Genomic DNA, 13,142 nt, shown 5'->3' with positions numbered 1-13,142 from the left:
GGCAAAAGAATATGAAAATTTTGACCTGTAAGATTTTTGAGTTGTTGGATTAATCAGTTTAAAATATAACTAAAATTGAGTGGTATGTGATTTAATTATTGACATGGAGTCAATAAAGTTTGAATTAAATTAACATTAACGTGCATGACAAAGTGGCATGTCATCTCTAGTAGTTCTCCACCGATACATTAAAGGAATTGAATGAATAATTTTATTTAAATGGTATACTAAATTCTTGCAAAGCAACATGCCAACATTCACATCAATCAACATCTTTGCATGAGTCATTCATTGCAGATTTGAATAATTCTGATTAGTCTTTTCAACCAAGTACTTGTAGGCTCAGTGTCATAAAGTAAATTTCCTTCATTAAGTAACCCACTAAGCAAATTTTCATCCTTTAAGGCCTTCCACAATGCGGCCTGAATTTGATCCCTAAACTCATTTTTTGGATATAAAATGGGTATAGTCCAGCAACAATGGGTCGAAATGTGATCCCAATAATTTTTTGAGACCCAAAAGCTATCCCCAATTTTGGGTATAGACTATACTCAAAACCAAATTAAATAGTTGACCCACTAACAAATAAAAGCTATTAAATGGTTGGCCCACCAACAAATAAATGAGTTAAATATTATTATCCTCATATTTGGGCCACAACACCATTGTGTTGGTGATCCCCAACATCTATATTTTTCCACTTTTTAATACCCAAAATTGATTTGGGTATTGGGTATTTGGGGATCACCATTGTCGAAGGCCTAAGTAACCCATGATGCAAATTTCCTTCTTTAGGTTAATGATAGCCAAATTCAGAGGAAAGTAATTGTACTCCCTCCCATAATTGATAGCTTGGAAGTAACATCTTGTGGTAATGTCCATCTCCATTGATAATGTATAAACCCTTAAAACACTTGATCTGTCGTCTTTCCAAAAAGGACCTGTACAGCTGTATTGTTCTATGATTGAAAAGGTTTTTCGGTTCTTGAGGATGGTGGATTCGAACATGAAGCTTCTTCAATATTGTAAAGATAAATACTACTTAACCACAAGCTACTTCAACCCACTCGTGCCTGTCGCAATTCATTTTCAACTGTCTTGCACAATTGCTCAAAATCCTCCCCTTCTCCCCGAAAAAACAAATTATTAGTACCACTCAATGCTATTGCCATTCATCAATTTTAAGGTTGCATTGGTTGGAAGGAACATACAACAACTCAAGAGCCTCCTATTAGTGCTTGTGGGTGTTAGGCATAGAGAATCACAATTCAACAGACCGGTGGAACAAAACCATTCTCAAAATTCATGCATTCACGATGTGATAAAAATGTACAAATATATGCTATCTTCCACCCCCTTTAGTGGGGAATAATAACAAGTACAGTTCAAACAACAATAAATAAAACTAAAATTTCCAAAAGGGGAAAAAGAAGGAATAGAGGGATATGAAAATACAAGAGAAAAGAGCTCTAAAACCCTAAAGAATGTGGGCTAGGGTAAGGCTCCAAACTAACACATCAAAAATACCAAAAAGAAGAGATGACCTTAGTCTCTTCCCTTGGGCTAAATTTCTTAACGAAAAAAACAAAACAAAACAAAAAAAATGGGAAAGAAAAGGAAAAGGAACCTACAAACGATAAAAACCCTAATTATAAGTTAAAAAGAAGGTACACTATTGGCTTTGTGAGTCTCGTCTGATTAAGAGTCTGCTTAGGAAGGGTGATATTGCTGCAAGTAATGCCTTCGGACACTCTTCATAAGGAAGGTGACCACATCCAGATATTGCGACTAGTCTCTGCATGACACAATATACTTACGTCAAATTAGATACATTGAAAAGATGATTGTTGTTTATCACATTCCACTAAATTATATTAATAATAATAATGAGGTTCAAGATTCTGTCAAACAATAATAGGGTGTGGGAGATTCGGCTCAGTTCAACTGGAGGGTTTTGCATATCCATACCCACAGCTTTTAATTGTTCACATTAGTTGCCTAGATTCCTTTAGTACTCCCAAAATTATAGAAGAGTGAGAGCAGGAACTTACAGAATTTACAAGTTTGGAGGCCATGGCTTGAGAAGATTTAAGAGAGACAAGGGCATCCTCAGCGCCTGCGATGACCAACACTGGCATGTCTTCAACTGCCTTCAGCAATGATTCTGCATTTTTCGGAGGAAGAATTGTCTCATACAACAGTCTACCTATCTCATGGAGTGCTTCGTCCCATCCTTCTACACATAGAGGGGCCTGATTGCAAGAAAAGAACATCAAGCAAATGACAACCAAAAATTTGATTTCACAATCACAAATCACAAATCACATTTGATAAAATAAGCTCAGCATGCATCTGAAACTGTGCTGTATACTTAAACATAATCTCTCCCAAAGTTTTCCCTTTTACCCTTTTCAAGTGACTATTTTACACGATTTTCCAGGCTCAAAACGTCCGTTGTTAGCTTTGTAGCATCATACCATGCTCGTCTATTCACCACTTGAGTAATTTCTGTTCGCAGCAAAGGACGAACCAAGTGCTTTTTCCCAAGTGAAGTTCTTAAGAGTATCCTAGCAAAAGAGGCACCACTTCTCTTGACAAGCTAACATTTAGCAATATTACCCCTTTAATTGTAACCTGAATTGCATAACCAAAAAAAATTAAATTTTATGAAACTTAAAATTAAAGGAGAAAAAAAAAAACATCTACAGAGATTCTGCATAGCGTAAGTATAGAAAAAGAGCAGCATCATCCTCTTTTGAATAAAGGGGTAATGACGCCATCGTTATCACTTATTCACTTCCTGTTCCATCTTCAAGCATGATTGGATGGAATGTAACATCTTCAGACATGGTGGATGACCCCAGTATTTTCACACAATGATGTGGTAATTACCCTATCTAACTCTCCCATTGGTTACATGTAGCTCGCCAGGGTGTGGAAGCCTTATCTAACTATATACCCGAAACTATATCAGCATTTTAATAATGTGAAAATATCCTGTGAACTCACAATGTCTATCAAATTTCTAGCCAATTTCATTATGTTATTGTTGGCCAAAGAAAAGGGCTTTAAGAAGGATATCAATCAAACAAAAGGAATCAGCTATGACATGGTGACAAACATATGCAAAACATTTGAACATCACAAGGGCATAATCTTAATAATGAAACTGCCAATAATTCAGCACTAATTTAGGGATATTTGTGCAAGTAACTTAATTTCACAAGTTGGAAAGCCAAGCATAAAGTGATCCAAGGCATACTCACATTGAAAGAATTCAATGATGCCTGTACTTTTTGTGCAGCCATCAAAGTCAGAAGGCCTCCATCATCATGACCAACAAGCACCACTGAAGAAAACCCCATCTCAGAGCAGAAAGAAAGAAGCAGGTCAACCTGAAAGATTAAGCTCAACAAATTCAGATCAATATGAATTCTAAATGAGAGGGAAACAGGAACAATGCAAAAGGTATATGGGGAGGGGACCAAATGAGCAATTAAGCAGCCGTGACAGCACTGCAGGACCATGTTTAATGAAGTGCCCATGTTGGCAAAACTGTTTAGGTAGTATCAACCTTCAGGATATACTGGACAAATAGTAATTTGAAGACATGACACATAATCTAGAGCAAGGAGAGGGTATGCATAAGCTTATGTGTTGCTAGTCTCCTTTCCCTTCCCGATCTCTCTCTGGTCTGTCTAGTGATGCAAGATCATATTCAAATGGATATCAATCCAGATCAATCAGTAGACAGTTTTTATCTGCCATTTCTGGCACAACATCACCAGTCTAAACAGATATAAAATAACATGGATATTGAAGGTTAATTTGAAGAGTGTACTGATTTGGAAGAATTGAAGGTTCATTGGGAAGCAAGAGGTCCTAATGATCCTCACGAATCGATGACGATAAACCAAAGTTGCTTCGTTGGCCTTCAAACAGTAAATGTACGTAGATGCCGAAAAATGAAGGAATCTGACATGGCTCATTTTTGCTCCAAATCTCATGAGATTAAAGTTGAGCTGAGCTGGTGGATCTCACTTAAAGTTGCAGGACAGGTACTACGTACTCTTTCTAGATAACTGTCAGGTACTAATTCCAAAGGCAGCCACGTGGATATCACTTGCAGTTGCAGGTAGCCACTTAATTGTCTGAATTCGATCGGTCACTAGTTCACTATATATAACCTTTGCCAAAAGTCACTAGATAATTATAGCCAGTAACCCTTCTAAAATTAATTGAACACATAAATTACATAATAAAAATAGTTGGGTCATGACATTCTGTAAACATATCACCCTACCTATAATCAATTAAGGGACATGGCCTTTTCGTCTGTTACAAAGAAGCTTTGGCATGTGGCTTGCTTGCATGGGGAAAGAGAGTCACGGGCTGCAGGAGGGATTGGGAGAAGGAAAGGCTGTTGGTTGGCCACGTGGCGACGCCCGAGTGGATAATGGGTTGATTAATCAAAACAATTGGCTGGAAGCGGAAGAGAAATAGCTGGCCACGTGTCATTGTGGTATTGGCTAGAGCCAATATTAATCAAAGGCATTTGGGCGGAAGTGGCGAGTGACTCTTCGCCTCCCTCTGGGCTGGGCTGGGCTTCAGTCTTCATTCTTTCAATTTGGGCCAGTTGCTTTCTTATTTGGGCTTCATTCTCTCCACTTGGGTTGGGCTTCAGTCTTCCTTTATTAGTTTTGGGCTTTTATTTTCTTTTTCTTTAATTAAGCCTACAAAATTAAAATAAATTAATTAAAAATAAAATCTTAATAGACAATTAAATAAAACTTAATAAATTCTAAGAATTAAGACAAAAACTAATAAAACTCATTACTTAACTAAATAATAAAAATAAGAATTTAAAACCCTAAAAATGCTCAAAGACATAGACAAAAATGTATGGTTTTAATGATAAAATATGTAAATAAATTAAGCTCAACAATGGCCTTTTTGCCTGTTACAAAGAAGGTGATAATATGTTCCCAATAGTCAACATTCACCTATTGCCCTATGGTTTTGATCAGAAGACAACTCAAGAGAAATTCAAAAGCCAATTCAAGTTTTACTTATGAAAACATATATTACCAGCAGAGGTAACTTCAACCAAAAGCCACATATATAACTCTAAACCAATTATTTAGACGAGAGAGTAGTTTAATAAAAATTTAAAGTAAAATATTTCGCCGTAAAAGCTTATGCAGCAACTCATGAGTTAAGGGATATTACAGACCCTATAAATAATAGTGTAACTGTGTAATACCTCAGAATGACAACATTGAGTTTCAGATTAAAGTACTGAGATAGGAGCTATGGATGGAATGGGTGTGACAAGAGTTTTTGTGATAATGGTGGTGTCTGTTGTGTTTTTGGCATTAACAATTGTGAAAGCTGAAGCTGATGGAGATGGAATAAGTAGTGCCCCTGCTCCATCTCCTTCTCAGCAGCCTTTGAGTCCTATAAACGCGAAAGTTTATGCTTGTGGTGAACGATGCGTTGGACAATGCATGAAGGAAGCATCAAAGTACCCAGTCTACACAAAATGCACTACTACATGTATGGAACCCTGCATTAGAACTCTTGTGGATGCTGTCTATAGTTGTACATTTGGTTGTACAAAGACCTTGAGCACCAAGTTTACAACTGGTAATTAAGCCCTCTCTTTCTCTCTCTCTCTCTCTCCCTATGTATACTCATGCATGCATATATGTAAGACAATTTTAGTAAACGGATGACATTTCTGTTCATTCTTTCTACTTCTGTAGGTGTTTCTTTGAGTTTTAGTTCGACTTTCCTCTGAAAAGTCTATATATAGAGCATTGGACTTTTTAATAAATCTTATAGATTAGAGACCGGAATCTAAAAATCTTTTTTTTTTTTCACTTTCTCATTCATTAGTCTTGCAATAGAAAGGATGCATATTGCCAAATATTCATCTTTCTCTGCATGCAGAGACTTAATAGAAACATAATTTTGTACTTAAACTTGTAAATAATTCCAAATTTCTTTCTTGAAGACTTCAAGTTGAAGTTTGCGTAGAATGAAGGGCATCGAGGTTAGCTATCAAAACATTGTCTGAAAGTGAATCTTTTAAGTAATTTAAAACAGAGGATGACAAGTTGTGTAAGGTCGAATTCATATTTTTCATCCCCTTAATGATTTGTTGATCTTCTTATCCCCATGAGGAAGATTTGTTGAGCACTAGTCAGACATTGGTTGGACAACTTGGACTGAGTGTCTAATAAAGCTACTTAAAGTCTTGAACATTTTCTTTAAACAATATGCAATCTGTTCAAGAGCATAGCTAGACATGAAATTCATTCAAATTTAATTTATGGTTTCTTCTTTATGTGGCAGGTATGGCTGAAGTGGAAGGCTACTTTGGAGCCTGCTACAACAGTTGCAAAAATAATTAGTAGAAAGTTTTACTTTGAAAGAAAAGGTTCTATACGTGTATTTGCACCTAAAATAAGCTGTACTAGATATTTTGTTTCGTTGAATGCCTTAAATCCTTGCCATAGTGTTATTATTATTATTATCGATTTATAAATCGATAAAGTACTATATGTATACAGATGAAAAATTGAACGATGTTATTTATACTAGAGGGCTGCTTTTTGCACACCCTCTTTTTTCTTTTTGCACACCCCTTCTAAAAAAAAAAAAAAAACTCAAAAAAAAAGACCACTTTGACCCTCCCCTCACCCACACACCCACACACCCAATTCCCATCTCCCCCCCCCCCCCCTACACGGCTACACACCCCATTCCCATCCCTTTTTTTTTTTTTTTTCTTCTTCACCGTCAACCTTGGCTGCCGCCCACACGCTGCTACACCTCCGCTCACAGCACCTCGTCTTCCACCTCGAAGCCCAGAACCAGCCACCATTAAAAAAAAAAAAATGCAGTTCGGCGGACCAATGCCGAACCGAGCTGTTTCGTTTGGCAGTCATCGCCGAATATAACAGGATTGTTCGACGGATGAGTGCCAAACGAAACAGCCCAGTTCGGCACTGGTCCGCCGAACCTGCCGAACTGAAATTTTTTTTTTAAAATGGTGTTCGGAGGGGAGGAGAGAGAGGGAGGGTGGTGCTGCGGAAGAAGAGAGAGAGAGATAGGAGGGTGGTGCTGCGGGGAGGAGAGAGAGAGGTCGGTGCTGCGGGAAGGAGAGAGAAAGGGAAGTGGTCGGTGAGGGAAGGAGAGAGGGAGGGAGGTGGTCGGGTGGGGGAGGGGGAGGGGCTGTGTGTTTTGTTTTTTTTTTTGTATGAGTTGATGGGGTGTGGTGGGTGAAGGGGTGTGTTGTGAGAAATTTTGTAAAATGTATAAAATAGGGGTATTAGGGTAATTGGAGGGGTGTGTTAAAGAGAAATTTTAAATTTTAGGAGAAGATAGGGGGTGTGTAGGAGAAAAGTGTGTGCAAAAAGAAAAAAAAGGGTGTGCAAATAGCAGCCCTCTTATACTAAAGTATTATTGTTTGTGTAATATGTCAATGAGAAGTACTAGTTCAATGCCTTGTTGAATGCCTTTTAGATTGAGATCCCAATGTTATGCAATTGTATTCATTGCTAGCTCAAGTCCCAGAGAGCCATTTTTAAAATTTGATATATCATATATTTTATATAAAAGTTATGAATTCTAGCTTTGGATATGAGGTAAAATGGTAAATGCTCTCTACCATTGAAGCTACAAGCCCTCACATAATCCAATTAATTTAGTGTGTTTTATGCTTGACATATAATGTTGAACATCTTGTATTTTGAAACTCAATCATGACCCCTTTTTCTATATTGAAATTTGATTATTTTTTATCTGCCCAGATCCAATATAGGGAGCAAGTAAGACTCAATTTAAGGAGTTTGTTATGTTGATATGCATTGTTCAGCTTTATTGATATACAATGCCATGCACCAGCATTATCTTCGGTTCATAACTTTAAGCACATCAACACAAAATTCATGTACTGAATTTGATACTACTTTATTCACTATGTGCAAAGATTTTTAAAAATAACATATGATTTATTGATAAATGAAATGGGTTGGTGATCATTTTCCTTATGTATAGAATGAATCTTGTTGGTAGAGAGTTGGAAATGCCCTTCCAGAAGAAGTCTTTCTGCATCTAAAGAAGGCTTGTTGGGGAGGGTTTCTAGGCCACTAAAGAAGTCTTTCTAGCATGCTGCTTATGGTAGCTAGATTGGACTGTGTAGATTCATTTTTTCTCCAGAGACCAAAAGCAAGTAGAAAAGATGTGTTTCCCCTGTTATTTTTTATTAGGACCCTTGAATCATTTCAAGATGTTTGGGCATTATGTGTGTTAGTTGAAGGATCTATTTGAAAGTGACTTGTTAATGAAACATGAAGGAAGACTTGGAAGAATGAGTTTGGTTAGAGATACAATCAGCCAACCCTTGTTCTTCAATATTTAGTTTTAGCAATTGGCTTTGTGCTGTGTGTTATTCATACAATTATGCAAGAAATCAGTGCCTTCTGATTCCCTCCATATCACTTTTAGTCTCTTAGATTCCTTCATGCCTGGGTGATTACACTGAGACCGAGGCAAATAAAAATTATATAATTTATTAATTCCTTTTTCAATAATGAGTACTCAGGTTTCACAGTTTAAAAAGAACACAAGAGGAAACCAGAAGTTGAAGTAGTACACAAACAATATAAAAACAAAGAAAAGCCAAAAGACATACACCAAGCTAAGCAAGTGTGAGAATGGTACATATGAACTAATAGCTTTAGATCCCTCTCCACAGACTATTGCTTTCTGAATGCAATAAAGTTAAACCACAAGACTGGTTGCTCTACCTCATAAGAACAAATGTGTTCCTTTCTTTATAATTACAGTACAGAAAGAATCATTTACATCAAAATAGTCTCTTCCCGCAGAAACAGGAAACATTTCAAACAAATTTATGATTTTGAAGGCATCAACTTATAAACGTTTTGCTTTTACAATCCGCGGACCTCTGAAACTACGAATTATCCTTCTTACATCCTTTGTTACAGACAAGAAGGCAGAAAACATGGCAATTGACATTGCTGGGTAAATGTATATGTGATCTGTGCTCATTGATCTTCTCAAAATGATTTCCCTAACAAGGCCCCATAGGATAAGAAGAATACCAAAGAGGCTCATTCTCCCTGGTTTTATAAGGCCCAAAAGTGCTCCTGCCACTGATAAGTAACTTCCAGCAAGAACCTGATGCAAGCCATGGTGAGAACAAGTACTACAGAATTTAATCTATGTTCATGTACTCTCTCTCTCTCTCTCTCTCTCTCTCTCTCTCTCTCTCTCTCTCTCTCTCTCTCTCTCCTTTTTTTTTTGGCTCAATTACAAAATACATCCACCAACAATAGATGGTATTTCAGATTGGTCCACTAACTAATAAAAAGCTACAAAATAACACATCCATTATGAATTTCGTCAAAAACAATAATTAAATGCCACTTTGGACAACGATGACGTGAATTTTTTGAATGATGTGGACACCAAATTTGCTCCACATGTATTAATAATGTCATATTGATTAAAAAAATAAAAACTAAAAACTAACAAAACTTTTAAACCCTCTAAAAATATAATTAAATATTACATCATTAATCCATGTGGTTTAAATTTGGTGTCCACATCATTTAAAAAATTGACGTTAGCACTGTCCACACTGGCATTTAACTTCCTTATTAACGAAATTTGTAACGGATGTGGTAATTTGTAAATTTATATTAGTTAGTGTACTAATCTGAAATAATTTTTTGTTCATGGACTAATCTGAAATACACCCTATAATTGGTGGGTGTATTTGTAATTGAGCCTTTTTTTTTTCATTGAAAATGCTCTACAAGTGCATTTTATTCTAAGCTCATTTGGTAATATCTTCATTTTCCTTTTCTGTTTTCTTTATATTAAAGAGAGAAAGGGAAAAAGGAGATCAAAGAGGTAAGGAATAGAGGATGAAAAATAAAATGAATGGGTCTCCAATAGGTTCTAGTTTTAGAAATCATTTGTCCTTCAATTTGTTCCTCACATCTCTCATCTTCTCCCTCATTTCTATCTTTAGTCTCCCTCACTCTTTAATTAAAGAAAATAACTGAAAACAAAAGGAAAAGGTTACCAAAGAGCTGTAAATTCTTGTCTTGTTGCATTTCTTAGCAGGTAACATAGATTGTTGATTATGTTAAAGTTTCAACATCCAACTCAAAACCAATTAACAATAACGTGTGTGCGGCCAAAGTGGGTATTAAACATGAACAAATTGCTTGCCTCTCTATGATACTATGGTAAAATTAGAATGTCCAACTCAAAAACAAATTGACAATGAATAGGAGACCTGCTATTTTTTGTATTGAGCTGTAAGGCTTATGATTCCCAACGTGAGACCTAGCTAATTAAGGTTTCAGCAATATCACATAGGAGTTGAGAGAAAAATGCTGTGAACATACTAACCTCTAGGCGCTGTAGATCAGATATTGCAGTGGTTGCCTTTACATTGGTGAACTCATATAACATCAAGTTATCATAGCTTGGGATTGTTTTGTTCTTGACAAATGCATTTGCAACAGCCCCCTTCACTATAACTAAGGGGAGTAGTTCAAATGCAATTAACTGAGAGGATGTTACCTCCATTGGTGATGTACATATTCCAGCTCTGCAGGGGACCCTGTGGAACAAAGAGAATATTATGTTAATCTGTTAATATCAGTATATCACATGCCTAACATAATTTTATGGGATGAAACCAAAATTCGCAATTGTTTTTTTGTTTCCATTTGTTGCTTCTAGATAAATTAGGTTATGCAGGAAGAATTTTAGTTCTGAATACCAACTAAAATTTTATTTCTGGCAACTAAAACACTAACATATCGTCTGTCACATCGGTTGGAATTTAATATGTTAGTGTTTGCAGTATATAGCACTGCTTTTTTTTTTTTTTTTTTTGAAAATAAAGCAAATCATTGTATTAAAACAGCCAAAAAGGCAGAGAGAATACAAAATATGAGCCTAAAGGCTTACAAGAAAACAAAAACCCACAAAAGTGGAGCAGAAAAGCCCACAGAAGTTCGAAGATCTCATAACATCGGCATCGAGCAGATACTATAGCCATCAAACGGAGCCAGAGAGGCACCGTAGGAATTAGCGAACTAGTCGCGTTTGGGTTCACGATCCTACCAACATCTCTAAGTCGAGGCTGACAATAGCGCAAAGTGGCGGATGTGGCAATAGTAACCGGTGGAAATATGACCGGTACCGGCGAAAATAGTGACTCCCTAACACCTTGTGATGAGCGCCAGAGAAAACCTGAAAGCATCAAAACACAAAACAAACCAAAACAAACAAAATCTGAAAAACTCTCACGAAGAGAGGTGGAAAAACTCTCACAAGGAGAGATGAAAACACTCTCACTTATTGGGATGAGAGTATCCCAAATATATAGCACTGCTTTTGAAACATGGTGATGTTCTCACTTCAGGAAAAAAAAAAAAAAAAAGTGGTGCTAGTTATAATTTCTTTGTAATCATATCCAGTAAATAGTTGGCCACTTGACCAAATGCAACCTAAATATATGCCAGTACATAGTGATGCATTTTTATGTCTTAAATCTGATGTTGCATATGTACTCAACCCCATTAAAAATGGTGTAACGCATTAAAACTAGGGCAAACAAAGGTATGGTTTCAGCTTACAAAATGTTGACAATTACACCTAGGCAATGGAATCTTGAAGAGGAATTTAGACATTTGAAATTGTTTTATCTTTTAATTTTTGCATCATCATGATGATTAATTAAGATAAAAATAAGAGAAAACTGGAATTACCTGAAAAGAGGAATTTGAAGGATGATGACAAGGAAATATATACAAGAAGCAGTGGAAGATATGATGCTTGCCCATTTCTTTGAAGAAGTCATTGCAGCAAGCAAAGTTGTTAATGGATTGCCAGAGGGTGACCACAAGGGAGAAGAGGTAGAGTAAATGGAAGTTATTGTGTTGCACGTACAGATCAAAAATTCAGGTTCACAGATCAGCACCCACATAGGCCCATTTTGGGCCTCGTCTTCTTATTAGCCGAGCATATGTGGGCCCAATAACCATTACTCTTATCATGTACCTTGCAATCTCAATATTGTGAACAAAAATACTACTACATTAAATATATGGAAAATGCTCGGGTCCTCAAGTTTGAGGACCAACCTTGTTCTCAAGGCCACAAAAAATCATAGTTTTGCCATGCCGGCTCAAGATCGAAACTGTTCTTTTTTTAGATCACATATTAAAGATCATCTCTATAAAAAATCAATTCAATCGGAAATTATTTGGTTGTATAACTGTTAACGAATAAATACACATTTGTAGTTAAAAGAGTAATTTTTTACAAACTATGTATTTATTCATTAACAGTTATACAACCAAACGATTTTCGATTGAGTTGATTTTTTATAAAGATGATCTTTAATAGGTGATTTAAAAATGGAACGATTCCGATCTTGAGCTGGCTTGATGGAACTATGATTTTTTGCGACCTTAAGGACAAGGTTGGTCCTCAAGCTTGAGGACTCAAGCATTGTCCTTAATATATATATATATATATATGTAGTTGGCACCTCGCAATAGTCATTAAGAAATGGGCAAACAAAAATAGCTAGCAATTGGAAGGATTACAGAATTTGCCCATGCACCAAAGTTCGATTTCCACTATCCAATTTAAAAAATATAATAAACAAAACAAATTTTGTACTTTAGGCTAAGTTTAAGTTTAAATTTTTTTACTCTAAAAGTTGTAATCAGAATAATGTGATTTATTTTAATTTTCAATGAGGGTCAAATTCGCAAGTTCTTCAATTTTTTTAAGATTCAATCATGTGGCGGCTCTAGATTGGCATGTGTATGGATATTTTTGTCATTTCATGAAGAATCCTTGATTGGAATGTCTCCACCAATTCACCAAACCATCAAAAAATTGGTCAAAGGTGGGAAAATGTATTAGAATTAGAATAGGTAAAGAATTCGATTCCCTCTAATATAATTAAGAAAAATGACAAAATTATTGAAATGTCTCCACCAATTCACCAAATCGTCAAAAAATTGGTCAAAGGTGGGAGAATGTATTAGAATTAGGATAGGTAAAGAATTCGA

At 36.1% G+C, this 13,142-nt stretch overlaps 2 protein-coding genes and 1 pseudogene across 2 annotated transcripts; 1 reads left to right on the top strand and 2 right to left on the bottom strand.

The window, feature by feature from the left end:
* Positions 1–1,361: 1,361 nt before the first annotated feature.
* Positions 1,362–3,308, bottom strand: LOC147287092 (uncharacterized; annotated as a pseudogene).
* Positions 3,309–5,304: 1,996 nt separating this feature from the next.
* Positions 5,305–6,511, top strand: LOC147287091 (uncharacterized). The gene is made up of 2 exons (XM_086238884.1): positions 5,305–5,646; positions 6,358–6,511. The coding sequence occupies exons 1-2, from the start codon at positions 5,313–5,315 to the stop codon at positions 6,414–6,416; spliced, it is 393 nt and encodes a 130-aa protein (XP_086095010.1). The 5' UTR covers positions 5,305–5,312; the 3' UTR covers positions 6,417–6,511.
* Positions 6,512–8,943: 2,432 nt separating this feature from the next.
* Positions 8,944–11,917, bottom strand: LOC147287090 (uncharacterized). The gene is made up of 3 exons (XM_086242432.1): positions 11,826–11,917; positions 10,456–10,669; positions 8,944–9,210 (listed from the first exon to the last, which is right to left on the bottom strand). The coding sequence occupies exons 1-3, from the start codon at positions 11,915–11,917 to the stop codon at positions 8,944–8,946; spliced, it is 573 nt and encodes a 190-aa protein (XP_086098558.1).
* Between the last annotated feature and the right edge of the window lie 1,225 nt (positions 11,918–13,142).

This window comes from Dryas octopetala, chromosome 4, assembly GCF_963921425.1.
Source record: "Dryas octopetala chromosome 4, drDryOcto1.1, whole genome shotgun sequence".
Classification (NCBI taxonomy): Eukaryota; Viridiplantae; Streptophyta; class Magnoliopsida; order Rosales; family Rosaceae; genus Dryas; species Dryas octopetala.
Note: the sequence above shows the minus strand (reverse complement) of the source record. Positions and strands in the feature narration are given on the sequence as shown.

Bases quoted from the DNA above. Each gene is read 5' to 3' on its own strand.
- LOC147287091 (XM_086238884.1), top strand. From the start codon at position 5,313: ATGGATGGAATGGGTGTGACAAGAGTTTTTGTGATAATGGTGGTGTCT. The intron at 5,647-6,357 runs GTAATTAAGCCC...TTTATGTGGCAG, and splicing joins GAGCACCAAGTTTACAACTG to GTATGGCTGAAGTGGAAGGC.
- LOC147287090 (XM_086242432.1), bottom strand. From the start codon at position 11,917: ATGACTTCTTCAAAGAAATGGGCAAGCATCATATCTTCCACTGCTTCT. The intron at 10,670-11,825 runs GTAATTCCAGTT...TTTGTTCCACAG, and splicing joins CTTCAAATTCCTCTTTTCAG to GGTCCCCTGCAGAGCTGGAA. The intron at 9,211-10,455 runs GTTAGTATGTTC...GGCTTGCATCAG, and splicing joins CTGATCTACAGCGCCTAGAG to GTTCTTGCTGGAAGTTACTT.